The 25,087-nt window shown below is 47.8% G+C and overlaps 14 protein-coding genes and 1 non-coding gene across 15 annotated transcripts; 4 read left to right on the top strand and 11 right to left on the bottom strand.

The window, feature by feature from the left end:
• Positions 1–327: 327 nt before the first annotated feature.
• MGYG_07057 (polyamine transporter 3) lies at positions 328–2,309 on the bottom strand (the record flags this gene model as incomplete). The annotated part of the gene is made up of 7 exons (XM_003171011.1): positions 328–479; positions 574–936; positions 994–1,041; positions 1,101–1,476; positions 1,531–1,944; positions 1,995–2,185; positions 2,243–2,309. 7 exons carry the CDS (start codon positions 2,307–2,309, stop codon positions 328–330), a joined length of 1,611 nt encoding a protein of 536 aa, XP_003171059.1.
• A 510-nt stretch (positions 2,310–2,819) lies between these two features.
• MGYG_10570 lies at positions 2,820–2,902 on the bottom strand. The gene has a single exon. It is a non-coding gene; the product is annotated as a tRNA-Thr (tRNA).
• Positions 2,903–3,097: 195 nt separating this feature from the next.
• Positions 3,098–3,451, bottom strand: MGYG_07058 (hypothetical protein; the record flags this gene model as incomplete). Its single annotated transcript, XM_003171012.1, has 3 exons — positions 3,098–3,213; positions 3,277–3,359; positions 3,438–3,451. The coding sequence occupies 3 exons, from the start codon at positions 3,449–3,451 to the stop codon at positions 3,098–3,100; spliced, it is 213 nt and encodes a 70-aa protein (XP_003171060.1).
• A 622-nt stretch (positions 3,452–4,073) lies between these two features.
• Positions 4,074–6,054, bottom strand: MGYG_07059 (glucan 1,4-alpha-maltohexaosidase; the record flags this gene model as incomplete). The annotated part of the gene is made up of 7 exons (XM_003171013.1): positions 4,074–4,360; positions 4,435–4,654; positions 4,715–4,735; positions 4,792–4,815; positions 4,875–5,470; positions 5,524–5,901; positions 5,994–6,054. 7 exons carry the CDS (start codon positions 6,052–6,054, stop codon positions 4,074–4,076), a joined length of 1,587 nt encoding a protein of 528 aa, XP_003171061.1.
• Positions 6,055–6,584: 530 nt separating this feature from the next.
• Positions 6,585–8,825, top strand: MGYG_07060 (hypothetical protein; the record flags this gene model as incomplete). Its single annotated transcript, XM_003171014.1, has 1 exon — positions 6,585–8,825. One exon carries the CDS (start codon positions 6,585–6,587, stop codon positions 8,823–8,825), a length of 2,241 nt encoding a protein of 746 aa, XP_003171062.1.
• Positions 8,826–9,135: 310 nt separating this feature from the next.
• On the top strand, positions 9,136–9,653 carry MGYG_07061 (yabJ protein; the record flags this gene model as incomplete). The annotated part of the gene is made up of 3 exons (XM_003171015.1): positions 9,136–9,294; positions 9,353–9,505; positions 9,564–9,653. The coding sequence occupies 3 exons, from the start codon at positions 9,136–9,138 to the stop codon at positions 9,651–9,653; spliced, it is 402 nt and encodes a 133-aa protein (XP_003171063.1).
• Positions 9,654–10,130: 477 nt separating this feature from the next.
• MGYG_07062 (hypothetical protein) lies at positions 10,131–13,440 on the bottom strand (the record flags this gene model as incomplete). The annotated part of the gene is made up of 4 exons (XM_003171016.1): positions 10,131–10,319; positions 10,386–12,848; positions 12,927–13,010; positions 13,072–13,440. 4 exons carry the CDS (start codon positions 13,438–13,440, stop codon positions 10,131–10,133), a joined length of 3,105 nt encoding a protein of 1,034 aa, XP_003171064.1.
• Positions 13,441–14,336: 896 nt separating this feature from the next.
• MGYG_07063 (hypothetical protein) lies at positions 14,337–15,162 on the bottom strand (the record flags this gene model as incomplete). The annotated part of the gene is made up of 2 exons (XM_003171017.1): positions 14,337–14,974; positions 15,048–15,162. 2 exons carry the CDS (start codon positions 15,160–15,162, stop codon positions 14,337–14,339), a joined length of 753 nt encoding a protein of 250 aa, XP_003171065.1.
• A 533-nt stretch (positions 15,163–15,695) lies between these two features.
• MGYG_07064 (helix-loop-helix DNA-binding domain-containing protein) lies at positions 15,696–16,103 on the top strand (the record flags this gene model as incomplete). The annotated part of the gene is made up of 1 exon (XM_003171018.1): positions 15,696–16,103. One exon carries the CDS (start codon positions 15,696–15,698, stop codon positions 16,101–16,103), a length of 408 nt encoding a protein of 135 aa, XP_003171066.1.
• A 354-nt stretch (positions 16,104–16,457) lies between these two features.
• MGYG_07065 (hypothetical protein) lies at positions 16,458–17,783 on the bottom strand (the record flags this gene model as incomplete). The annotated part of the gene is made up of 3 exons (XM_003171019.1): positions 16,458–16,738; positions 16,977–17,303; positions 17,369–17,783. 3 exons carry the CDS (start codon positions 17,781–17,783, stop codon positions 16,458–16,460), a joined length of 1,023 nt encoding a protein of 340 aa, XP_003171067.1.
• A 415-nt stretch (positions 17,784–18,198) lies between these two features.
• On the top strand, positions 18,199–19,092 carry MGYG_07066 (hypothetical protein; the record flags this gene model as incomplete). Its single annotated transcript, XM_003171020.1, has 1 exon — positions 18,199–19,092. One exon carries the CDS (start codon positions 18,199–18,201, stop codon positions 19,090–19,092), a length of 894 nt encoding a protein of 297 aa, XP_003171068.1.
• A 241-nt stretch (positions 19,093–19,333) lies between these two features.
• On the bottom strand, positions 19,334–20,192 carry MGYG_07067 (succinate dehydrogenase membrane anchor subunit; the record flags this gene model as incomplete). Its single annotated transcript, XM_003171021.1, has 5 exons — positions 19,334–19,499; positions 19,563–19,680; positions 19,755–19,823; positions 19,890–19,907; positions 20,030–20,192. 5 exons carry the CDS (start codon positions 20,190–20,192, stop codon positions 19,334–19,336), a joined length of 534 nt encoding a protein of 177 aa, XP_003171069.1.
• A 689-nt stretch (positions 20,193–20,881) lies between these two features.
• Positions 20,882–21,928, bottom strand: MGYG_07068 (NADP-dependent leukotriene B4 12-hydroxydehydrogenase; the record flags this gene model as incomplete). The annotated part of the gene is made up of 1 exon (XM_003171022.1): positions 20,882–21,928. The coding sequence occupies one exon, from the start codon at positions 21,926–21,928 to the stop codon at positions 20,882–20,884; it is 1,047 nt and encodes a 348-aa protein (XP_003171070.1).
• Positions 21,929–22,605: 677 nt separating this feature from the next.
• MGYG_07069 (hypothetical protein) lies at positions 22,606–23,435 on the bottom strand (the record flags this gene model as incomplete). The annotated part of the gene is made up of 3 exons (XM_003171023.1): positions 22,606–22,921; positions 23,083–23,147; positions 23,409–23,435. 3 exons carry the CDS (start codon positions 23,433–23,435, stop codon positions 22,606–22,608), a joined length of 408 nt encoding a protein of 135 aa, XP_003171071.1.
• Positions 23,436–24,232: 797 nt separating this feature from the next.
• MGYG_07070 (hypothetical protein) lies at positions 24,233–25,055 on the bottom strand (the record flags this gene model as incomplete). Its single annotated transcript, XM_003171024.1, has 2 exons — positions 24,687–25,055; positions 24,233–24,623 (listed from the first exon to the last, which is right to left on the bottom strand). Exons 1-2 carry the CDS (start codon positions 24,920–24,922, stop codon positions 24,233–24,235), a joined length of 627 nt encoding a protein of 208 aa, XP_003171072.1. The 5' UTR covers positions 24,923–25,055.
• Between the last annotated feature and the right edge of the window lie 32 nt (positions 25,056–25,087).

Raw genomic sequence — 25,087 nt, forward strand, 5'->3', positions numbered from 1 at the left:
AACGACACCAGCTTCAACTTCAACTTCAACTTTCGACGAAACAACTACCGACAGCATCTGCTTGATATAGATTTAATTACGAATTTTATTGTCGCTATTTCGTGGTTCTATTTCTATGACTATATGTTTAATATTTCTTGATATGATTGTTTTTGCGACGCAATCAAGGGAAGTGGTCGTTAGGATCCTACCGCTTCTCTGTTAACCACCACGATACAGATTCACGATGTAGGGGGACATAGTTACTGTGAAGGAAACCAAATACGCCGTTGGGTTTTATTTACTCGGGCGCCAAATCATGATGAAAAAAAAGCCATGAATACATCTTCAGGCTTTCTCCGGTTTATCCGGCTTTTCCGCACTGCGTACTAGCCCATCAGCAGCTTGACTACCACCCTCTTCTTCCTGATCTTCTCTCAGCTTTTGCTCTTTGAGCTGCTTAAGATGCTGGCAAAACCGGCTTCCGGCTCTTATCCGGTCTCATAGCGGATAAATGCAAATGGAATGGCCGTCATAGCCAGCTAGCAAGCAGAGACTACACCCCCCAACTTATCCAAAGGGAAGCGTACATACGCCCCGCCGCTACCGGGAGAGCTGTTCCGAGAATGCTTCGTGCAAAACTTGCGGCTGATTGCGCGCTAGCCGAGAAGGTCTCGTATGCATCAGAAAGGTAGTTGATCATTGCGATAAAAATGAGGAGGAAGCCCGCACCAAACGGGATGCCAGAGAGCATGGGGACAGACCAGTGGATATCTGGGGAAGCAGTCCAGCCCAGCCAAAAGAGAGATACAACAAATAGGGGGCCACCAATAACAGCCAGGGGAAGCCGCCGATATTCTTCCACAGCGGCCCAAGGAGCGTTTCGGAGTTTCGCACGGTTGATGTAACTGTCCCAGCAGAAAAAGAGACCGAGAGCTGCGGCAACCCCAGCGCCAACTAATCAAATCCATCAGCACTATCCGAACTTAAATAAATAAGAGGGAATGTACTTACTCGGTAGGTACATCAGTCCTGCGACTCCTGGGCTCATATGGTATGTTCCTTTCCAGGTTAGCCAATTAGCATATGATTCCCATGAATTCAATGATCCAGAAACTCACTTTGAAAAATTAATGGATATGTCTGAAAATACATGAAGAATATGGCATAAACCAATGCTAGATATAGACAGGTGAAAAGCACGATTGATTCAAACATAATCATTCTAATGGGCCTTGTCAGTGTAACAGTCAAGGTCTCCTTGATCCCTTTCTTCTCCAAGTCGAGTGCCGCGACAATCTTATCATTTCCTGTTTCCTTGCGCAATTTCCGAGCTCTTTGCTGCAGGAGGATTGGAGCATACGTTTCGGGCGTCAGGAGAACAATGGGAGCCGTCAACCCTGCGAATATCAAGCCTACCCAGAAACTCCATCTCCAGTTTACTACCGATATAAAACCGGTGACAGGTGGGCCAACAATAGGGCCTGCACATGTCGACTGCAAGAGTTAGCCAGGCCCTTGATGATAGTGGGAGATTGGAGCTGCGCTTACTGCCATAAAAAAGGCCATATATCTCCCTCTGGTTCTGGGTTCATCATAAACATCGGCAAACACGCCGCCAACGACCGCGATGGGCGCCGATGCGGACACCCCAACGAAGAACCGCATGGCTAACAAGGCAGCCCAGCTTTGCGACAGGGCACACGCAAGCGTGAACAGCATAAACGCCGCAAATCCTACTACGACTACTGGCTTACGCCCATAGGATTCCGATAGGGGCCCGCAGACGATTGGCCCGAAGACGTAGCCGAGTAAGAACAACGAGATTGGAAGAGTCAACTGTTCAGCAGACACAATGTTGAACTCCTGTGCCATATAAGAGATGGCTCCACTGGGTAAAGAAGAACCAAGTGTGCTATTTAGCACGTTCATGATTCCGGAGAAGAGAATGAAAAGTTTTTTGTTCTTTTCTTCCATCAGCGAAGCCCAGGACTGCGATGAGACAGGGTGCATACCGTCGACCAATTTACCGGGTTCTCAGGGTCTTTTGCCTGGAATGACAGAACTGTCTTGGAGGCCACACGACGGCATCTGTAGGAGGACTTGTAAGTACCTCCAATAGGCAAAATTTTGCCCGCTTCGCCGCCATCACCTGTTACTTCAGACAATGATGAGCTGGACAGTATATCTGGAACGGCTAAAGGATCTGAGGACACATCAGTACCATCATCTCATGGCTCACGAATATTTGCGGACCACTCACTAGCAACTACAGCAATTTCTTTCAGTTGGGCATCAACTTGCACCGAGGACTCTTCCACAGCACCCATATCTCCTGTAGCTTCACTGTTCTGGAAGGCCAAGGTAGAATGCCGAGTTTAAACCGAGGGAAAGGAGGGACTGGATCAACCCTTATAAGCTGACCGAAGGGCCTAACAGCATTATCTTACAATTGTTTACGCACGCATGAGTTCCAACCAGTTTGATATAGAGTAACTAAGGACAAAAAGGGATCATCATATTCATACAACGTGGGAAATGGTAGCAAGGTGGGAATAACCGTGGGGACAGGCCGGTTAGCACGGCTTCTTCTCGTTCCTTTTCTTTTCTATACGGGTTTCCGGTCCTCCTGTCTCGCCCCTAACGAGCATATTGATACCGAGTTAGCCAATCGGGAGGGCGAGAGTGCGGAATCGTTCCCTGGGCGCATAGCTTGTTCCGAAGCAACATTATCAAACGTAATATCACAGACAGACAGACAGGCAGGCACAGAGAGACAACATGATAACTAATAACTAAGCGAAAAAAACAGGGGGAGAAGGCAAAAAAGAAATTCAGCGTGCCCACACTCGGATTCGAACCGAGGACCTCATCATATCATCAGGGTACGAGTGATGCGCTACTACCACTGAGCTACACGGGCGGCCTGCGCATAGTTTCTGGCCGAGGTGGGTTTTAGCCTAGACGCTAGGGGAGCCAGGGTCGCTGCTATCTTTGCCGAAGGAGAGAACCGACGTATGCTTTGGCGGTTGCCGTTACTGCGGCTTCTCGGGACAATAATACGGGCTTGTTGGCTGCTCCCCCCACCGTTGATAGCAGTGTAAGTGATAAACAGTCCTTAACTCTGCGGGTGGAGATTGTTGGCTCGTGGAAACATCGTACCGGGATTGAGCGCCCATGCCTGCAGACGCTTTGACGGGGACATGCATTGCATGGTGATTGATATATCAAGGGCTAGATAATACGGTGAGGCAGCCACAGTGTCAGCTGTTCTTGGAGAGGCACTGCTATCCCTACCATACGGTAACCGGCTTGCTGAATGACTGCTAATATCACCGATTATGGAGCAGTTGTGTCCTCGAGTCTGGCCTAAGGTCACTCTGTACCAAGTGCGGGATCAGGACCACGGAGTCCTCTCTGATGCTGTGCAACCAACACTAAGATCCCGCTGCTCTCACTCCTGCTGATGCATGGCGAGACCTCACCCGAATCGATAACTAGCCACGAGGGCACGGTTTATCCTGGACCTGGGTGCATAGCATGCATGACCCCTGATATGGAAGCAAGCGTGTCAATCCCCGCCATAACCTGGAAGGATTCAAACCCCATACGGAATGCTAGGACAGCAGCACGTATAACGCATGGATGACATTTTCAGGCATCGACAGCGTCATGAGGAACGCAAGTGATCGAAAAGTTGTGCTCTGTATATGAGACCTCATTTTTCCTCACGATGAAACAAACGAAATGGTTCTTACTCGCGCTACTATTGGCCGTTGCAAGGGTTCGGGATTCGGAGAGAGGAAAAAAAGAAATTCTTAGAAGACGGGTTGGTCTTTTGGGAACCTTTAGGAGACGTCAATATCTATATTTTTTCTCAACATAGATGGAAACGCTTCTCTATTGACTTTATAATTGTCTCGTGTGTCAGGAGCAGCAGAGCACTCGATAATGATAACGTTGTTACGGGTGCTAGTTATGCAAGACGGAAAAAGTAACTCTTCATTCTTATCTATGGAGTATCGACAGTTCAATCCTCCCTTCCGCCGAGTTTCGTTCGTCCCAACTTCTCCTGGATCCCTAAGGCCAATCAATCACACGAACTGCTCAGCGATTACGTCAACCTGCCCTCGGCCCTCTGCTCCCTCATCAACCCAAACACTCACACTCTTTGGTCCAATTCTTCCCTCCCGACCACAACCGCAGTTACGACCGCAGAAAGTCGAAGTCCAAGCCCCAGATGAGAATACCTCCGTCCACTTCTCTCCGGCATGTCGAATGCCAACATACATTGTCTTCGATGTAGCTGCAGCGCTAGAACCAGCATTTAGTACACACGCCATCCCAGAAGGGTGTGCCGTGTCGCCGTAACGAACAAAGCCTGCAGTCCCATCAGTAAGTAGCTGAAGCTTCCAGTATCAGGAAAATAAAGCTCAAGGCCGCCGAGAAACTGACCGATACATTTCCTGTGGTCAAAATAGTCTCTCTGCTTCCCATAAGCATACATAGCTCGAATTGTCGCAAGCGCTGCTAATTTTTCGATCGGTGGAAGTCGATACTTTGGTTCGGTGTTGGTTATGCCGTATAGATCACCGTAAAACAGACACGGGTAACCATCCCGACGAAGGAGGATTAGGGCATATGCAAGAGGTTTAAACCAAGCGTCTATCAATATCTATACATGGGTAAGCAACAGCTAAATAAAAAGTGACTATCAATAGTATCGGTGCCTTACTTCGAGTGACTGTCCTGGTTGCTAAGCTATATTAGCTAGGATGACCATTATGTTTGTCGATGCATATGGCCTCTCACCGTATCATGGTTGGAAACAAAGGTCTGTCAATAGTTAGATACCTTATTCATGAAGAATATTTGGTAGTTTGGGGCATAACTACCACTGCCTTCTGCGGATGAATCTTCACGAAAGACTTGTCAAATATCCTTCGCATATCTTGACCCTCCTTTGCAAAAAGAGAGAATCTCTCTGCCAAAGGAGCATCGAACAGAGACACGAGCCCTTCCATCTGGTCAAAATAATTTAGCAGAATACTGATATCCCCAGTCCAGAACTCTGCAACAAGAAACCAGTCTTTCCCCACCGTAGTTCGGATATGCTGAATGAATTCTTTTAAGAACGCTCGTGAATAATGCTTGACCGCATCTAGTCTCAGCCCTTTCAATTTAAATTGGGTTCCCAACCATTCAATCCAGTGTTTAACATCGTTTTTGACCTCAGCATTGGAATAGTCCACATCGGCAAAGATAAGATAATCATAATTCCCATTCTCGGTGCTAACATCTTTCGCCCAATCCTTACCTCCTGAACCAATCAGTTTGAAAATTCCAGATTTCTTTTGGAGGGTATCATAATTGATTCCACTGAAATGGTACCAATGGTATTTCATTTCACTATATCTGGTTCCGCGGCCAGGGAAGTCATAGCCTAGCCAGGCTTCTACCTCTCTTGGCTCAGCAATATTGACATTCCTATCTATTTGACCATTTAGAGGCAGTTTTTCGAGAAAATATTGATAATTTCGTTACCTTTAGGATCCACCTCGACAGCCCTGCATTTTTCCTTAGTGTCTGCTCCATCCTTGTGGTTCAGGACGGCATCCCAGTATATCCCGATATCAAGTTCATTCGCGAGAGAAATAAATGCTTCGAGATCCGCCCTGGATCCCCATTTTGTCGCAGTTTGACCCTTTTGCTCGAACTCGCCTACATCATACAGGTCATAGATGTCATACCCATTACCGTCTGTAGCACCTTTACAGCCAGGGGGAATCCAGATGTTGCTCACGCCCATTGATTTCAGCCGTGGGAGGCTCTCACGGAGCCTATTCCAGTGTTGCTGGTCTGCTGGGACATGCCATTCGAATCCTTGGAACATGAGCTCATTTTCTTTGGCGGCTTCGGGTTCTTTTTACTAAGTTAACTCAAGGCGAAGAACAGTAGTCGAATCTCCGCTCCCATAGAGAGAACAGGTGGTTGGAAGTGAGACAGGAACTAACCATCCAGAACGTCCCATTTCCTGTTCCGCAGCCTACCATAAACTGACAGTATTTGGCCCATAATTGTGAAATGATTGCATAGATTTAAATTTGGAAAAGGAGAAAAGATTAACCCCTAGATAGAGAAAAACAATGCTGAAGATGCTCGATCGAGGGTATTTATTGTATTTCAAAGCTCAACACTCCACCCTAGGATCTCTCATCCTTGTGTCATGTTGAACCCTGGCTGTGATAGCTAGTGCAACTAAGATACGTGTAAAGAAGCACAACAACCAAACTGTCCCAATAGCAGCTTTAAAAAATCAAAGCAGCATTATATCACCAGAAATAGCTATTAAACAACAAATAACAATGGCAAGAAATAGATCATCAGGTCGGTGCAAGCTGAAGTTTTGGAGAAGTTGAAAACCAAAAATCCGGATTTAAGGATAAACTTTAAGGTTCAACTGTCACATGATATCAAACCTTAAATAAATTCACGGGAGCGATTTTTGATAAGATCCCAGTGAAATGTAGAACATTTAACGAAGCGACTCGAAGAAAAGAAAGGAAGACCCAAGGCCGGGTTGTTCTGGTTTATTTTATGCGAGGATGGATGCTTTTAAGCTCCTCACAAGGTCTACTAAGATCAGACCCTCCACCAATCTAAAGGGATCAACAGCCGACCGTCTGCCATCCACTGGCGAAGCTCGCACACCACAGTTATTTCCTGCGAAACCAGCTAGTGCGAAGGGGAAACAGGGCGATGGCGATAACCGGGGAAAGAAGAGGAAGCGCGGGACAGCTAATGAAGAGGATTCTGAAATTATGGATGCAGGACTGAATTTCTTCAGCGGTCCCTCTTCGTCTGCGCCTGAAGTTACCTCGAAGATTTCTACGGATACAGTCGAAGGAGAGGACCGGAACGGTGACGAAGACAATGACGGCCAGGATGTTAATCTGCGGCCAGTCTCACTATCTGAAGCTGATAGGAAATCGATTTTGAAGACTCATAGGATCAAAGTCACTGATCTTCGAACACCAAAGTCAAACTGCGACGACGTCGAAACAACGAAGAAGAAGTCTAAGAAACGGAAACGAGAAAAAGAGGCTGCAGCAGCTTCTCTTACGAAAAAGCAGCGGAAAGCGCTGCAGGCACTTTACCCCGAACCTCTCGTCTCGTTCGAGCTGTTACGGTCCAAATATAATATTTCAAGGCGTTTATTAGAAAATATACGCAACCAAGGATATACTGTGCCAACGGAGGTACAACTTGGCAGCCTACCCATACTCCTTGGCGGCCTGTGTACATCGGTAGAAGATGAGAAAGCAGACAAAAGTGTGGAAAGTGAGCCTGACCTTCTTACAGTTGCGCCCACTGGAAGCGGGAAGACGTTGGCATTTATGATCCCACTTATCAGCAAAATAATGAAACACCGACGCCAGAACCCTGGTGATCATTCGAAAGGTATTCTAGCCGTTGTTGTTGCGCCGACCAAGGAGCTTGCGAGCCAGATTGCAAATGAGGGCAGGAAGCTCGCTCTTGGTACTGGAGTGAGGATTACAACTATGCGCAAAGGTATGCGTGTAGTAGAAGAACGTGGTGCAGATGACACCAAACAAGAAGATGATGCGAGCGAAGATGAAAGCAATGCAGACAGTGATGAGGAACGGCCAAAGGAGCGAGTAAAGTCTCTTGCAACTGTAACTAAGAGTGACATCCTGGTTACAACGCCGTTGCAATTAGTCAACGCACTCTCAGATAATGGCTGTAAAGATATTGCCTCAATGCCTTTAGTCCAGTCGCTTGTTCTTGATGAAGCAGATGTCCTCTTGGACCCCCTATTTCGGGATCAGACTCTTAAAATATGGCAATCATGTGTTAACCCTCAGTTAAGAGTCGGGTTGTGGTCCGCGACAATGGGATCTAATATCGAGGAACTGGCCAGATCAACCATTGGGGATCGCCAGAAGTCCCTAGGCCTAACAGAAGAGCCCTTTCTCATCAGATTAGTTGTTGGCCTGAAGGACTCAGCTATACCAAATATTTCTCATAAACTCACCTACGCCGCAACAGAGCAAGGCAAACTTCTGGGACTAAGACAACTTCTACACCCCACAACGGCTACAGCATCCGCGGGCAAACACCTTCGTCCTCCTTTTATCGTTTTCACTCAAACTATCCCACGAGCAGTAGCTCTGCATTCCGAACTTATGTATGATATTCCACCCGAAGCAGGTGGCTCTTCCCGAATCGCAGTTCTACACTCTGAACTTTCCGACTCTCAACGATCCGACGTTATGGCTGGGTTCAGAAAAGGAGAAATCTGGATCATCATTACCACTGACCTTCTTTCTCGAGGTGTGGATTTCCGTGGAATCAACGGGGTTGTCAATTATGATATCCCGAACTCAGCAGCTGCCTACGTGCATAGAGTTGGAAGGACTGGTAGAGCTGGCCGAGAGGGCGGAATTGCAGTTACGTTCTACACCAAAGAAGATATTCCATACGTCAAGAACATTGCCAACGTGATTGCAGCTAGTGAGAAACTACGTTGTGGCGACGGTGCTGAGCCAGGTATACAGAAATGGCTTCTTGATGCTCTTCCCGACTTGACAAAGAACGACAAAAAGGAGCTAAAGCGCCATGGAGTTCAAGCGCGGAGACGAACAGCCGCAATGAATAATGATAGGAACCGCCGCACAACCCGTATCAGCACTAAGAGCGGTTTTGAAAGGAGGGTAGAGAATAATAGGAAAGGGGCTATCAAGGGCAGCCAATCCAGGAAGCTTGCCCAGGAGTCCAATGTTGATACAATGGAAGAGGAAGCATGGAGCGGCATTGAGGACTAATCTGCCCTATACCTTAACTGTTACTATTCAGATTCTAAAGGAAATGAAAAATATTTAACTTTTGAGATAGTATTTTGTCTCCTTCTTCTTGTTACACCATATAACCGGTATTTTTACTCCTCCCTAGTTCTAGGCCTTGACAGCTCCCTATAAAAATGCCCGGCTCGTATTCGCCGTACACTGCCGGACCAAGAAGCCCGATGCCTCCGCATTGTAAATAACCGAGAACCATCTCCATTTCAGTGAAGTCGATGAAATCCGCTACTTATCAGTAATAGCAGCAAGATCGCTATCTCTGTCACCCCTTAAAATGCCTACTAAAACCGCCGTCCTCACTACCGAGGCCCCCGCGCCACTCCCGGTGTTTTCCCAGGCTATTGTCCACAATGGCATGCTTTATTGTTCTGGGAGCATTGGAATGGATCCAAAGACAAATGAACTGGTCCCTGGAGGGGTTGCAGAAAGAACTGTTAGCCTAAACACCCGTTGACTATATATCACACATTCAAATACTGATCTCTCTATAGGATCAAGCCCTAAAGAATCTTGTGGCAGTTCTGGAGGCAGGCGGCAGTAGCTTAAGGAATGTTGTCAAGACAAACGTCTTCATTGCCACCATGGATGACTTTGCGGAAATGAACAAGGTGTACCAGACTTATTTCAAAGATGAACCGAAACCAGTAAGCTATTCGACTGTTTTGGATTGCGTTGATCTTTGGTTCATTAACAACGTACTAGTGCCGGACCTGCGTTGCTGTGAAGCAGCTGCCTTTAGATACCGACGTTGAGATCGAATGCATAGCTTATTTGTACGAAGCTTCTCTTTGATATATATCTCTTCCATTGTTCAATTTGCTAACTGTCTCCATTACTACAGAAATGACGCAAAGGCTAAGCTATAAGTCCTAACTTTATGCATTGGTTGAGTTAGAAATCGAATAGCGATGGTTATTATCTAAAATGTCAGCTGGATATTGTTCATTTCTTGCTGTGCTATTGACTCTCAGACAATTGATAACGTAGACATAACAATCTGTCTGTCGTAAATTTGAACCTGGATGGGCTTCCACGTAGGCAGGCCACGGGAGAGCAAAGGACAATAAAGAACAGAGCATCAGAGAAGGTTAAAACAAGTTCAAGGGGATCATGTTAATAACGGATATCTAACCATAAAACCACACCAGATAGACGTCTCTTAAGCCGCCAAACGTCAATACCAGGGAAATTGGGATTGAATTTCAGGTTCAACGCTTTCGCAGCCACAGTTCGTCAAGGTACGGACTATTTATCCTCTTCGTCACAAGTTCAGGTACTAGAATCTTTAGCAGAAGCCAAAGGGCGGGCCCAATCACAGGCAACTTGGCTCATTTTCATAGCATTTTCCTTCGCCATTGCACAGGCAACTTCCGCCTCTTTTGCCGCCTGGATGGCAGTCAACATCGCCTTTTCAGCATCATGCGAATTGTTCACAGCTTCAATAAGAATCTTGCCGAGCTGTAAAATATAGCAATCAACAGTTAGCAGTTGTTTAGCAATAATCAGACTGTGTAAATTACTTACTCTAATAAGCTTCTCCTTGCGTGATGTGTCAACCTCATTCCGTGCCGAATCAAGAATCTCCATCGTAATAGTGCTAATTCTTCCAGTGTCCCGTAACGCAGGGGAACATAGAGATTCGAGATGATGGTAGCTAATTTCTCCACCTGAAGTGTCATTTGGAACTCCGTTTCCATTCATACCGAGATGAGGAACAGAGTGGGACACTGGCACTGATAGTTTTAGGTTATTGGTAGCCATTGGTCTTGCATAAATTAGAGGGCGATTGTTTTCTTTTGGAGCCTCAGGTTTATTCTTTGAGAATAAGCCACGGAAATTGGAGAATACTCCTTTGGAAGAGGACCCTTTGCCTTTGACCGGCTCAGGAGCCGTAGTGATAGGATCTGCAGAGCGATGATGACGTTTCTTATGGCGCTTATCTTTCTGTCCCTGGTTTTCTGCATTCCGTGGAGGTTGATCAGTTCCAATATGGGTATCATTGTTTGGCTTAGGGCTATGGTGGGCCCTGTCAGTAGATGGCCGGTACGGGTATCTTCTAGGTGAGCCATAAGAAGCGCTAACTCTGCTGTTATGCCGTGGGCCTTTTGGAGAATTCAACTTGAATGCTTCATTCTGGAGTTTTCGAGTACGCTCTACTGAGCCCGATGGTTTGGATGGAGAAGGTGAGTTCTCTGTCACGACCACGGGGATAGAGCTCTTTTTGGCAGATTCAACAACTGGGGTGCTGCATGGCTTTTTATTGACTTGTCCGGGCTCCGTAACTGGCCTCCTATCTACCGGCATGGGTTGCTTGGAGTGCATTTCTATATCTTCTGTGTCTAAGAACGGGTCAGCATCAAGCTTCTCCGAAGCTGAGCGAGGTAGTCCCTTTTCAGGAGAAGATTTTCGTCTCGTCGAACGATGGCCAGAGGATGCCCGGCGAATCCCAAAATCCGCGCTTTTTGCTTTAGAGATAGATTTTCCCGCTGCTTCGCCCACGGGTGTAGGACTGTCTTCCTCCATTGGAGGTTTGCCGCTGAAAGATAACCTATAGGATGAATTCTTGGAGCGCTTAGAGGAAAAGGTTGCAAAGAGGCTATCAGTAGAGAGGCGAAATTCTCTCTTATTTCCCGATTGACGACTAGGGCCGCGGCTCTCTTTCATATTCTTCTCCAATACCTTGAGATCATCTTCACCCATGATGAGACGTTCAGCCTCTGGTGAAATGCGAAGCTGTGGACCATGGCATGGAGCAGACTTCGAAAGTTGTTTCACGGTAACATCGTCAGAGAATGGGTCGGCATTTTCCTCTACACCCTTAGTTGTATCCTGCACATTATTCTGTGGTTTGAAGTGGGTATTCTCCCCCTTGCCCATTTCACAGTCTTCCTTTATCACTGTTTCCTCCGTGGTGGTTTTCTCAACTCTATCGAAAATGGCCGATGGGGTTGTACCTTCAGGCATATTCTCAGAGCCGTTCTCCTCCTTACTCTGCTGGAGCAATCGCGTAGGAAGTGGGATTGAGCTTCTCTTTGACGGAGAGAATACAGTTACTTTCGTGCAGTTGCCAACCCCTGAATCACTTTCAGGAAATAAATTCCGTGGCGCCATTCGAGGAATTTTAGAGCCACTTCTGTCCATCCGAGGTGTAGTATTTAGTGAGACGGCACAAAAGGGGTTTGATGGAGTAGGCGTTCCAGTTGATTTTTGCTTGGGGGTCACAGCGCCGGGAGTCCTGATAGGTGAAGGAGAATTTTCAAATGAGCACGAGGATGCTCTATTCTCCCGCGCTAGCAAAGGGTTAACGCCGCCAGGTGAAGATGCAACTCTAGGGCGGTCTCTAAATGGGTTGGACTTAGGAACGCGAGAATAGTAACCAGGAGATACCCCTAAGCCATGATGAGCAAACATCCGTTCCGTTTGTACTGGGTTTCTAGAGAAATCAGTAACGATCTTCAGGTGCGGCGGCTTTCTAGTTGAAGACAATGGACAGTTTGTCAAAGATCGGCGGGGGCTGGATGTGACCCATTTCGTGGGGCCAGAAATGGAAGCTCCCTCTGCGTTGTTTTCAGGTGGGCAATCCCCTTGCTCCTTAATCGTCTGTTCTTTATCGACTTCCTTGCAAGAGCCTGTGACTTTTGTGAGTTTAGATAAAGCATCAGTAAACATGCGAACCCCATCAGGAACCGGAGTGTGTGCATCTTCCTCCTCGATCCGTATCAACTTAGTATCATCATTGTCATTCGATTTGATTTCGCCAGTATTATCATTTCTGCTGTCCATAGTATTATCTGACTTAACACTTGCCCATTTGTCGTCAGGGGGAGACCCAGGAGCTGGAGCCTGCGATGAGATTTTGTTGGTATTGAGAGTGGTATGAAGCTCCCGATTAGATGCCGTATCAGCCTCTGAATTAGATTCAGGCGGGCATTGCAATGGATTTTCTGAGGGAAGCAGCTTTTCCACCACATTTTGAACGCGAGTGTTCTGTAAGGAAACGGACAGATAAGTTAGGTCAAACACAACATTACACCAGTAAATACGTGTTCAGATAGTTTCACGTACATGATTGCACTCTTTAGAGCTCCTGTCTGGACACGGTGTAGACTGTTGCTCTGCCTGGGTCACGGATATTAATCGATATGAGCCCTACAGAAGTAGGTGTCAGTATTCAAGTAAATTTCTATTCGAGCACCTGGTATTCACGTACAACTCCTGGAGATTGCCCATTTCTATACGGAGTTCTTTTGCTGTAGTTCGTCGATTTTGCTGATGTTGAACGAAATGCATCCACTCCCTTTGACGCGACTGATGCCCAAGTCTTCTGACGAGATCTGCTAGAGCTAATTGGCAATGACCTCGTAGGAGTCTCCGGGCGTGGTTGCTTGGGCCGATCAACCGAAGGTCTTCGAGAGAGGTTCGAATTTGGGGTAAAAAGCTGGTGAGTAGGATTGATTGGTGTCATGAACCGGGGATAAGCTGGCTGGGAATTGTTAGACTGGATGGAATTGTTTGAAAGTATGCTCTCATTTGTAGTCGTAGGCTCACAGACGGCCATTCCGTCCATCTGGTTCTCCATTTTGAACGTGTAGGGCCTCTCAGTGCCCTCTCCCTGTATAAATCACACACAGATCACAAGATATAAGAAGGTAAACACATTTCGGTGTTCAGCCAGAGGGCAAGATGGAGAACAAAAGCGATCATGTAAATGACTGTGTTGTGGTTCAAATGTTGAAAAGGTGCGTGGTGTGTGGAGAGCAAAGAAAATAATAAGCTCGAGTTCAATACCCAAGGAGACGTTTCGTCATGCAGTTCCAAGGTAGGACACGGTGATATGAAAAAGCAAAAGCTCTATTGTGAAGCCAGCCGGTCAAAGGACAAAGAGAGGAGTGGTGGAATTTGCCAGGTCTAAAGGCTTTAGTAAATTATGATATCTAGAGATTCCGAAAAATGAAAATATGTCAATATCTAATAGTATTTGGTATTATACTATTATCAGAGTGATGACGTATAGCGAGAATATTGCGCACTTGAGAAGCACAATATATAGCCAAAATCAACACGTAAATATGCCATAATAGACTAGGGCTCTGTATACTTCAAACCTGAAGATAAGTTCCAAAATTATGCAAGGATATCAGTCTGATTTCAAGGATCTCCAGAATAATCAATGGGTGATGTACAGCATGCCGATGATCGTAGGTAATACCGGATTTCAAAAAGGAAAACTCCATAACAATGGAAGGGAAGAAAACGAAAGTAAACTCCAATGACCATGGACTGAAAATAAGGGATCAGGCGCAGTTGCAAAAATTAAAGATTCTAAAGTAAAGGAAGGCCCACGGGTTTGAGTGAAGTTAAGTTGAGACTCTGAGGCCTGCTTTTAGAGGTAACTCTAATCGCCTATCAAGGAAAACGGCTCACTCCTAATATCTTGTTAGACGAAACTAATAGTTCGACGTATAGACATAGCAGTTAGGATAAACAAACCTGAGGGGACTTTCTTTTAGCGGAAGTTTTTGGGCTAGCGCTGGTGGTCTCACAGGCCTCGGTGGAGATGGATGGGACAGTGTCATGCCACTCGGTCACCTCCCACTCGACATGCATCGTATCGTTTCCTCCGACTCCCCTGCGGTGTTTGCCTACTCTTCCCAGCCGGCTTCCTTCGATCATCTCTTCAAACCAAGGAATTCCTCCTAGAGTACCTCTATGGCGTGTCACAAACACATGTGGCTCCGTGGAAGTGAGCTGCCTAGACGAAGAAGCTGCCGGTGTGGCACTTCGACTAGATCCAACAGGAGTGATCTGTGATGCGGCTTCGACATCTTCTGGGAGCAGTCCTAGATCCTCAAGGGCACTCTGGTCCTGGCTGAAGAGGCTGCCCACAGTAATTGACATGTAATCAGCCTCTTCGAGCGGACTCTCGGTCCAATACGTAAGTGGCGTGCCGCAAAATCCACAGAAAACACGCCGGCAATGCGGATCCTCTGGAGGAATAAAAGTGCGCCGAATAGCAGAATGAGTCTCGTCAGGGAAGAAGGACACTGTCGATGATTGATACCACTCAAGTGGCACACGAAGCCATGCAGTCAACGGAGCGGCCTGCGTCCGACCTGTAGACAATGACATTAGCAGCCAGAACTTAGCACAAGCGCGGTATTGAGCCATGTACATCAGAATACTCACGATTGACACTGCTCGAGTCAAAGTAGACCTCTGCCTGGTCACTGGCATCAAGTGGGATGTTGATGAAACATTTGTTTCGACCACAAGAACAACCGCCTCGAAGTGTCTGGCTCATGGTATCAGCGTGTAGGATTCAGATGCAGCCGTAATTCCTAAAGACCCAATTCAAGATGAAATAGCAGACAATCGCATTGCGAGACAAAGCGCTGCTCTGCTCCTTTTCTTCATCGTCTTCTTCTCTTTCTCTCTCTTTCCCTGACGTCGTTTTTCTTTCACGTCCAACTTTCATCTATGATGCTATAGATTAGGTAATCACTCATTAGATCATCATTATGTAATATATGACGTAATTGCTTGGTCATGATTTCACGTGCTAAATTCTTCCTTATCGGGTTTCCTTCCGCTCTTGGCGCCCTTTTTTTTTTCTCCATTAAACCGTCATCTGAACGACGAAGCGAGGCGAAACGACATGAAATACAAGGTCGAGATCGCAAGAAGAAGAAGAATAAGAAGAAGAACAAGAAAGGGAGGAAGAGAAAAGGGCAAGCAGAAGGCGTAATAGAGCCGCGTGTGTTTGGTGTGTTATTTGACAGTCTCGAACAGACTTTGCTGCTTATCAACGGGTTATCGCCTGCCTCTACCATCACCATGCCTCCATCAACTTCGCCAACAGGAGCTGCCGCTGCTCGAAGGCCCAGCTCGACTCCCGGTGAAGATGGCGAGCCGTCAACAAAGAGAACCTCGAACTCGCCTTCTGACCCCCGGCCCACCACCTCAGAGAGAGAGAAACCTCGCCTCTCCGAGCAAGAGAAGAAGAACAACCACATTGCCTCCGAGCAGAAACGCCGGGCAGCCATACGAGAAGGGTTCGACCGGTTAACTGAACTTGTCCCCGGTCTAGCTGGTCAGGGCCGCAGCGAGGGCATGGTTTTGCGCAAGACTGTTGATTTCATGCAACTCAAGGTCCAGGAACGAAAGGATTTGATTGAAGAGATTGAACAAAGAGGAGGTAGAGTCGATGACAGGTTGCGAAACGTTACGGAGGTTATTCGGTGACTTTGGCGCTCACGACTTTCTACATACATGCGGTATGGATGGGCAGACGGCGTTTTCTTGAGGCTTTGGGGGTTGGGGTGGCGGTGGTTCTGAACGAATGGTTTGAGCTGTGATACCCATCAAGTCGGTGTTAATTCAGTGCTTTAGATTTTAAATTCTTCTTTTTTTCTCTTTTGTATTCTTTTAGCATGTGTTTTCTAAGAATATAAAAGGTTGAATGTGGGATAGCTTCCGCATACGTACCATAAACACAGCGTGGGAGGTTTAATCGTACTATTTTCGATCTTTGAGACCAAATAGAAATGTGCTCTGAACTGCAGGCACCACAAACAAAACCATTAGCATCTGGGGTTGTTAATATGCTTGGACAAATTTATCCTGTCCACCAAGCCTAAATGTAATAAGACGCCCTAGATCCGTCGACCCATCCGCTTGTACACCTATTTCTTCAAGATCCCGAAGCAGTTTGTCAATGTACTCCCCGGCTCCTGATAGATTGAGGATGTGGGCTATTGCTCGATGTAGGGCGAGCAACCGGGGAGAAGGAGGGTCTATTGTTTTTCCTTGGCTGAAAAAGAGCTTGCGAGTCACAGGTAGCCCATCGTTCGGCAACAAAATCGTTAAAGGTGCAGATACTATATGTATTTTCTTCTCCAGCAACAGCATCAAAATATACCCTGAAATTCCCGAGGATTTCATGGAAAGTAGAAGTCAGGGTGATAGCATTACGCGGGCTATCGATGCAAGGGCCCTCAATGAGATGAGCAATATCGCAATCAAACATATTAAGTATATTAATTGCCGTTCTTTGTGATTCACTCTACCCATCACTTAGCCCCAGAGAATGTAAAAGGCGAGAAGGGAAAGGATAACTTGCCAGCTGTGAATTATTGTCCATTTCTAGGAGTAAGTGCGGAATTATATGCGCCACCTCCAAAGCTTGGCCCGGGAGTCCGCCTCGAAGCAAGTTCCCGTCATCATCCTGCGCATTCGAACCATGCTGCATTAATAGGTGAAATTCCTGTTGTGCATCGAAAGTCCGTGAGATAACACAACGATGCCGATCTCGAATAAGACACAGGGACCTAAGATATGAGAGTCTCTCCGCAAGGCCAGCGATCTCATGAGGTGATTGAATGCTTCTAGTAGCAGAGATCTGTGCAGGCGTACGCTGCGGAGTTTTCCTCCCACTTGCTCTCACTAGATAGATGTTAATAGATATTTAGATACCATATAGTGTACCATCAAGAAAGCAGGGCACAAACATGGGATAAAGAATTGGTCGAGCAGCATATCCGCAAATTCGATGAAACTTTGGACCAGCCCGCTATCATTCAGGTCGATGTCTTCATCGCAGGTCAACTCGAGCCCCATAAAGTTAAAGAAAACTCGTAGAAATGTATCTTTTGACAACTCTGAGGCTGAGTGCTCGTAAGAAAGACGGACAAGTAAATGACGGTGGAAGCCTCCCTTGACGCCACTCTCATCAGCAACCTGTTGGGCAATCCGAGACAAAACATCTTGGGCGCGTAAACGCTCTGCTGTAGACAAGGGCGATGGTTGGTCATACTTTATAATTCCATCGAATGATACTTGGTGATGGTCGTGAAGCTGGGGCGGAACAGGTGAACGTCCAGGCAGATCGAGTACTGCTTCATCGTATGGCTGCTGAGAAGCCATGGTAGTTAAATGTCGAAGATATCACGCGTCTCCTGCGCCAACCAGTGCGGGCTCTCCTTTTTGGCTCAGACGTTTGACATTAACTCAAAAAAATACGCAAAGAAATGAACAGAGACGTCTTGAAGTCGGTTTGAATAGATCCCAGGGCCAAGGGTATACAAGGATATAGTCGATCTGAACTGGGATCCCAAGTGAGCCACGACGAGAGGTGAAATGTGAGGTGTTGTTGGCGAACTAAGGTAGATATTCAACTAAATAAACATTTTAACTTCCTTCACTAGCCCCAAGGTTATTTATCTTAAATTCACGGGACCCGTCGATGCGGCTCTTCTTCGTGTTTGTTCGGAGAACAAGTTGGGACACACTTGTTGTTAATTAAATAACTAACATCCGCCATCTCACCCTCACTTCGAAGATGAATATGTTCAGGAGCGCGACTTCATATGTGTATAACATCATACCATCCTTCCAAGAAGACGAAGGCGGGACAGAAAGCGGTAACATGTCGAGCCAGCAGACAAATCCTTCAGCAGTGCCAACCGATCCACCGCCATCTTACGAAGCTTCCTCTCACTCTGCGTCTAAGCCGCTCCCGAAACCACTTCCGCCCTCTCTCCCAGTGCTTGTCAACCTCAGGAAGAAAAGAGTGATACTCGCCTCGGCGTCTCCTCGCCGCAAACAGATAATCGCCTTCCTCGGCCTACCCAATATCGAAATCATCCCATCCGGCACTCCAGAAGACTGCTCCAAGACCCTCACTCCGTTTGAATATGTGCTGGAAACAGCCACGCAGAAAGGCCTGGCGGTGTATAAGCAGGAGATAGATAATGAAGAAAAGGGAGAGCCGGCGTTGATTCTGGCTGCTGATACCATCGTTGTCAATCCCGAGACGGGCGAGATTTTGGAGAAACCACGCTCAGAGGCAGAGCATATGAACATGCTGAAGGGGCTAAGGGATGCGGGAGATCATAAGGTGTATACGGCAGTTGTTGCCATAGTGCCGTTGGAGAGCGCACAGGCTCCAGGGTACGCACTTGAGTCGATCGTGGAAGAGACGAGCGTTCGGTTCGACCCTCAGATCACAGATGACTTGCTGCTGATGTATGTGAGGACAAGGGAAGGCGCCGATAAGGCTGGAGGCTATGGAATGCAGGGACTGGGATCGGTGCTTGTGGAGAAAATTAATGGAAGCTACGATAATGTCATCGGTCTGCCGCTGAGAGCTACACTGCGGCTCATCGAGAAGATAATGACTATTGCAGAGGAGGACGCAGAAACAGACCATGGGGCATTGGCAGCTGACGATTAGTGGCACTCTTGTTAAAAGATTATGGGGCTGATATTGATGGCTTGATTCCCATTTTTGTACTGTATACACAAAAAAGGGGGAAGAAAGGGTGGGGAGGCAGCTTGATGAAATTGAATGCTTTATATGCATGTAGGTATCCATGGGACGGAAGACGACTTTATGGAAACGGATAATAGAAATAAAAAAATAAGAGGGACAAGATGTATCAGAATACAAAAAAGGAAATACAGGATATATACATTTACGCCTTCCAGATCCTCTTAAGAGCCTCTGTTACGCCAACATCGTTAGTCTCGAATTCGTACAGGCCAACGGCAGTAGCGAGCGTAAAACCGCGGAGAAGCCAGTTCAAAAAGGTGGAGGTCTTAGGCACACGCCATGGGCGGAAGTAATCGGCAATCATGGCCCTATATACCGTCAGCATCGCTCTATCACTTAACTGATGTCATGTCACGGCTCTGTGGACGTACTGGAAACCGATGTGAGAGTGAATGACGAGGGTGCCGCAAAGCACAGCGTCAAGGACAGGGCTGACCGATCCAGAGGCGAATGGGGCGATTGTGAGGGGGATAAGGGAGGCTGCAACGACTCTGTATTTAGGACTTTGTTAGTGACGCCTGCACCACAGCCCCGGGATGTCGTATATTATATGCCTAGCACACACCTCTCAAAGGTCCAATGGTAGCTTCCGTGGGTGGGAGAGGTAGGAGGAATTGGAGCAGCATCGTTGGCTACAGACAAGTGTTAGCTGACCTGGTAACTAGACGATATCGTATATGGTAACTGGAGGGACGTACTGGTTCCGTGGACAACCTCTATAGCAAGGTAGCAAACACCATCATTCGTTAGCAGTCGTCTCTTCAAAGCAGGAAACTCCCAGGATCCCCAATTCCTTCTCCCCTAACAACCTAACGGTCCAATATTCCGTAGTACTCACGGGGCAATGGGGGTAGAATGTCCTTCTTGCTCGAGGCATGGAACCATGTCCGCTGTAGCTTGTTGGCGCTCAGTGCGGCCATGGGCGATCTGTGCTGGAAACCGGCGACTCGACAGCTCTGCCGGAGAGCGGAAACAGACGGACGAACGATAGAGGAGGCCATCTTGGTCCTAGCTGATGCGATGCGACGTCGTAGTTCGGTTCAATATCCCTCCTCGACTTGGTCTTCGTCGTGGTTTGAACCTGAAGCAAAAGCGAACATCGAAAAACATCCTCGGGAAGCGGAAAGTCAGCAGAATCGGAGACGTCTGATTGGCCAGTTTCCGCTCTTGAGCCGAAAAATCCCGTGATCGCTTAGGTAAGACGCGCAGCCAGATATAAAAGCGTTCTTCCCTTTCCTTTCGAGTTTTCCGCAGTCGAAGAAGATATTCATAGTAGTGATATCGAGTTCTATTACATTGCTGTCGATCTAGCTGGCTGCTAGATGCTATACTAATGTGCGGTGTTGGTGTTGGTGTTGATGGTGATGCCGTTAACTACGAAGCCCCGTCGACTAACATTAGCAACTTCTACAACTCCAGGATACCGGGATATCAACATCACCATCGCCACCAGCACTGCTCTACAGGGCGTATATGAATACTCTGTACGGACTACGAGACGCGATATGAACTTTTGAACTTTTTACCGTTTATATTGCATTGCTGTATTTATTAAGAAAGAATTCACAATGACCATCCCAGGAAAAATTGCCGTAGACCGACCCGACATTTAACAAACTCCAAAACCCAGCAGAAGCGGAAGTCAAACCAGCAAAAAGGCTACATACATCGATTTCACCTTCTATCACACCTAGAGCTTCAAGACTGCCTTCCCCAGGTTCTTTCCATGGAAGATACCCACTAGACCCTCAGGAGCGTTGTCAATGCCCACAGTCTCTGCGATCAGGGGCTTGAAAGAACCGTCCTTAATCCACTTGGAGACACGCTCGAGATGCTCCTTTGTCCACTTGTCTCCCATACCAGGATCGTTGACAATGAACCCGCGCATCGTCAGGCGCTTGGTGATGAAGTAGAAAAGGTTCTTGATCGGGTACCTATCCTTCATGGGCAGGTTGTACTGCGAAATCATTCCACAGGCGACTATGCGGCCGAAGTCGTTCATGTGCTCGAGGGCAGCTTCGAAGTGGTCTCCACCAACGTTCTCGAAATAGATGTCGATGCCGTTGGGGGCGAGTCTCTTGAGGGCGTCGGCGGGCTTCTCAGTCTTGTAGTTGAATCCGGAGTCGAAGCCAAGGTCCTTGAGGATGTACTCTAGCTTCTCGTCGCTGCCAACACTGCCGATGACAGTCAGACCTTCATGCTTGGCTATCTGGCCGACTACCTGACCGACTGCACCGGCTGCAGAGGAGATGAAGATGGTGTCTCCCTTCTTCGGCTTGCCTATTTCGTACAAAGAAGCATATGCCGTCAGACCAGGCATGCCGAGCGGACCCAGGAAGACACGGAGATCAGTAAGTCCTTCTGGGTTGTCGAGCGGTCTGATAAACTTGAGCTGTGCCTCGGGCAGGACGAGGTTCTTTTGGATGGGCAGCAGGCCGATTACGACATCGCCAGCATTGTACTTGTCGTTCTTGGACTTAAGTACCTTTGCGATGGTGGCGCTGGGGATCGGCTGGTTAAGGCCGTATGCAGGAGTGTAGGACTTGACGTGCGCTGGTCTCATGCGGCCGCGCATGTATGGGTCGAAGCTGGTGTAGAGGCACTCTAGTGTGAGGCCGCCTTCTGGCGCGGGAGCCTCAGGGTCGAAAGGGACATTCTCGACAACCAAGTGCTCTCCTGGGATTGGGTAATCCGACGGGATCTTCTTGAAATAGAGGGACTTGGTAGTGGAAGACATGGCTGACGTATGTGTTTAGACTGGTATTCTAGTATGAAGACACCGTGGACTCTATATATGGATGGTTTCAGTACTCTTGGGACAGTGAAGGAGAGTCAATTCACTGGAACTGGAAACTAATTGAATGGAAATATATAGATTTATATAAGTACTCAATGATGATGCAAGACCTTGGCCCGGACGAAATTTGACCGTTTCACATCGTACCAACAGAGACTATTCCCATTGAGAGCCCGGCTCCCGCCCGGTGGAGGAGAATGGAGATAAACGGGGGGAGGGGAGGGGAGGTGGTCTCTTTTCGGATATGGAAATATCCTCGAATTTTTCAAATTAAAGTAATGCCCTGGGTTCAAATCGCGGCGGCCCTTGCTCAAAGAAGCATCTCAATTGCAAAGCTAGGTAGCTAAACGAGATCGCCGGCGGCTTAAACAGTGCATAGGATCCGGCCCTTGCCACAGGGTGCCTGAGCGAAGAAGTTGTCCCTTCTCCGTTTTATTTTTTATGACATCAAATTAGCCGCAACCTGAGTTTTCGCCTCATAGGTAGCAGTGTGCTCCATAGACAACCTCGGTATCGACCAAAGTAGGGGCAATAATGTACCGCTCTCTAGTTCCATGTTGTATGGAGTCGGCTCAGACTTGTTCGATTAACGGAGGCGCCATGGGGAACTCCCTAACTTATTTTTTCAATTGTTTGTCTTTTGTTTTCCCACCTCCGCCGCCTGTTATACCGAAAAGAGAGTCCTCCTCCGACGGATCTGATGCACGCACGGCCGTAGGCTGGGACAACGGACATGATTTAGCTTCTTCCATGACGGAGGAACTTGGCTCTTCTTCTCTTCCACGGCGCATGGTAGGACAGCCGTCGATTATATAGGAATGCAGCTCCGTGTTGGCCTGCGCACTAACCAGTGGTGGAGCGACATGTCGTATGCTTCCATAGCTGCCAATCCCGCCAGCCAAGCAGCCAAAGAACCAGAGCCGGCGCTGCTCGCTGCAGTGTAGTTATGTACTTGTAGGCGTTGCAAGGCGAGGCCCAGTCATGCATGCTGGGCTGGTCGCAATAAAATATCCGTACATTAGCTCTGGATCTAGGTGCTTCTGCCGTTAATGGGGTGCATCGGCTAATGCCAGCTGTCATGTCGAGTATCTTACCCAGGCAACTCCAATGGTTTCAATTGAGGACATATACTGAGTAACAAACTCGCTAGCTCATATCGCTAGTTATAGTCGTAGCCTAGGTAGTGATCAGCCAGGGAGGAGATGCTGCTTCCTCTTGAATACGTAGTACTGTGCAGACTATCAACGACGTCGTCGTCGACCAGGTTCAAGCCTATATATTAAATCCAAGGCAGACCTGACAGGGCTATATTTGCCTCATGTACGGAGTTGGTCTGCCTGCTTGCTGGCAGAGTCAGGGGAGTCGAGCAAGTCTCACTGCGGTTTCACACGTCTCGCAGCCCGCCAGTCGAACTACCTACCTCGCCCTGTTCACCATCTCGGTCCATGATGGGCGCCCTGCCGGAATCGTCCGAATACAGCCGGCTTGGAAGCTCGCGTAACTGCTGCTTTTTGAGCGTAGATTGGTGCTTGTGTGCGTTGAAGCTGCGTACGCCCGGCGCTGTGGACGGAGGAGACCAGGGGGATGCACTTTTGGAGAGTTAAGCTCACAGCGATCTGCCCGGTGTCTTGACGTAGACGGTAAGTGTCCAGGGGCAAACAAACGAAACTTATATAGGTCATATAAAGCCACTCGACCCTCCACCCCTGACAGCGGCCGGAGAAACGGCTTTTTTTGTTGATTGTTGCGTGGAATTCTGTTGAGGACGGATACCTGGGGAAGAACCAACCCTGTGGTTAAGGGTAGATCATAGGCTGTGGAGTGTGTAGAAGAGGAATTCCCCGGCTACGAAGGGATAGAGACGTCCGAGGGCGAGAGGAAGCTAACTGGAAATATGGGTGGAAAGATAGGTTTATAACAGCTAATATCAATGGAGCAGGATGCAGTAGTTAAGTAAGGTGGATATTGGTAGGCGAGGGGATGTCGAGGGAAAAGGGTCTTTAGGTACTGTACAAAAATGATATATAGGACCGCAGCTATCGATCCCACTTGTGAATCTATCAAAACAAGACAAAGACCAAGAAAGGGGGGGAGAAGAGGAATCAGGTACAAAGGAAATTACACTTGTGAAGAGTTAAAAAAAACTTCGCGGGTTGCGAGGCTTCTTTTTTGTCTTGTATATTTTGTTTTCTTTTTGCGGCGGATTGTTACAAAGGTCTTCTTTCTTCCCTCTCTCTTGGTTTTTTAAGAAGCGTCGCGGCTCATGTCGTTGCGGAGTCTCTGGTAGTCAAGCAGGCCCTCAATGCTTCCAAAGGCACTGACAGCGAGGTCCTGGTCCCAGAGTTTTCGCTGGGCGAAGTCCATGACATGCTTCTCGGTGATGCCGTCAATGACACGCTCGATGTCTTGTGGGGACAGACGACGACCGGTGGTGACGATTTGGCGGCCGGTGTCCTCAGCAACGGCAGTGGTGCCGTCGAGAGAGAGGAGGATGGAGGCACGGAGCTGGGCCTTGGCTCGCTCGACTTCGGCTGGGCTGACGTCGTATGATAGACGAGACCATTCACGGAGAGTGAAGTGGACGAGGTCATCGAGGTTGGTCAGGTTCTCAGATACGAGGTAAATACCCCAGAGACTGCACTAGTTAGCATAACACGCTTTATTGTTGATAGTATACGTAGATATAGGGAATGCTTACCCGGTATCACTGTAGCTGGTAGAGAAGCTCATGAAGCTGTTGGCCAAGTTGTGGTGGTTGATGAAAGTGCTGAGCTTACTTCCAAGGTAAGGAGAGTTGCCCATGGTACGATCCCAGTTACCGACAATGGCCTGGGGTGACGAGAGCGGTGAAGTAGTCATCGTCCTTCCAGCTGACACCCTCAACAGCGAGAGCGATATGAGCAGTTGGGACGGTATCATCACGGATTCGAACATCAGAGCCAATGAAGTCAGGCTGACGCTTCTGCTCAGCAGCAATTGCGGAGGCTGCAGAGCTTGGTGGGTTGGCTGGGGAGGTTTCCAAAGTGCTCTTCAGCAAGTTTGACGAGCTGTTCGTGGGGGACACCACCAGCACCAACAAGAACCATACGGTCAGCAGTG

Source organism: Nannizzia gypsea, genomic scaffold (assembly GCF_000150975.2).
Source record: "Nannizzia gypsea CBS 118893 supercont1.6 genomic scaffold, whole genome shotgun sequence".
Classification (NCBI taxonomy): domain Eukaryota; kingdom Fungi; phylum Ascomycota; class Eurotiomycetes; order Onygenales; family Arthrodermataceae; genus Nannizzia; species Nannizzia gypsea.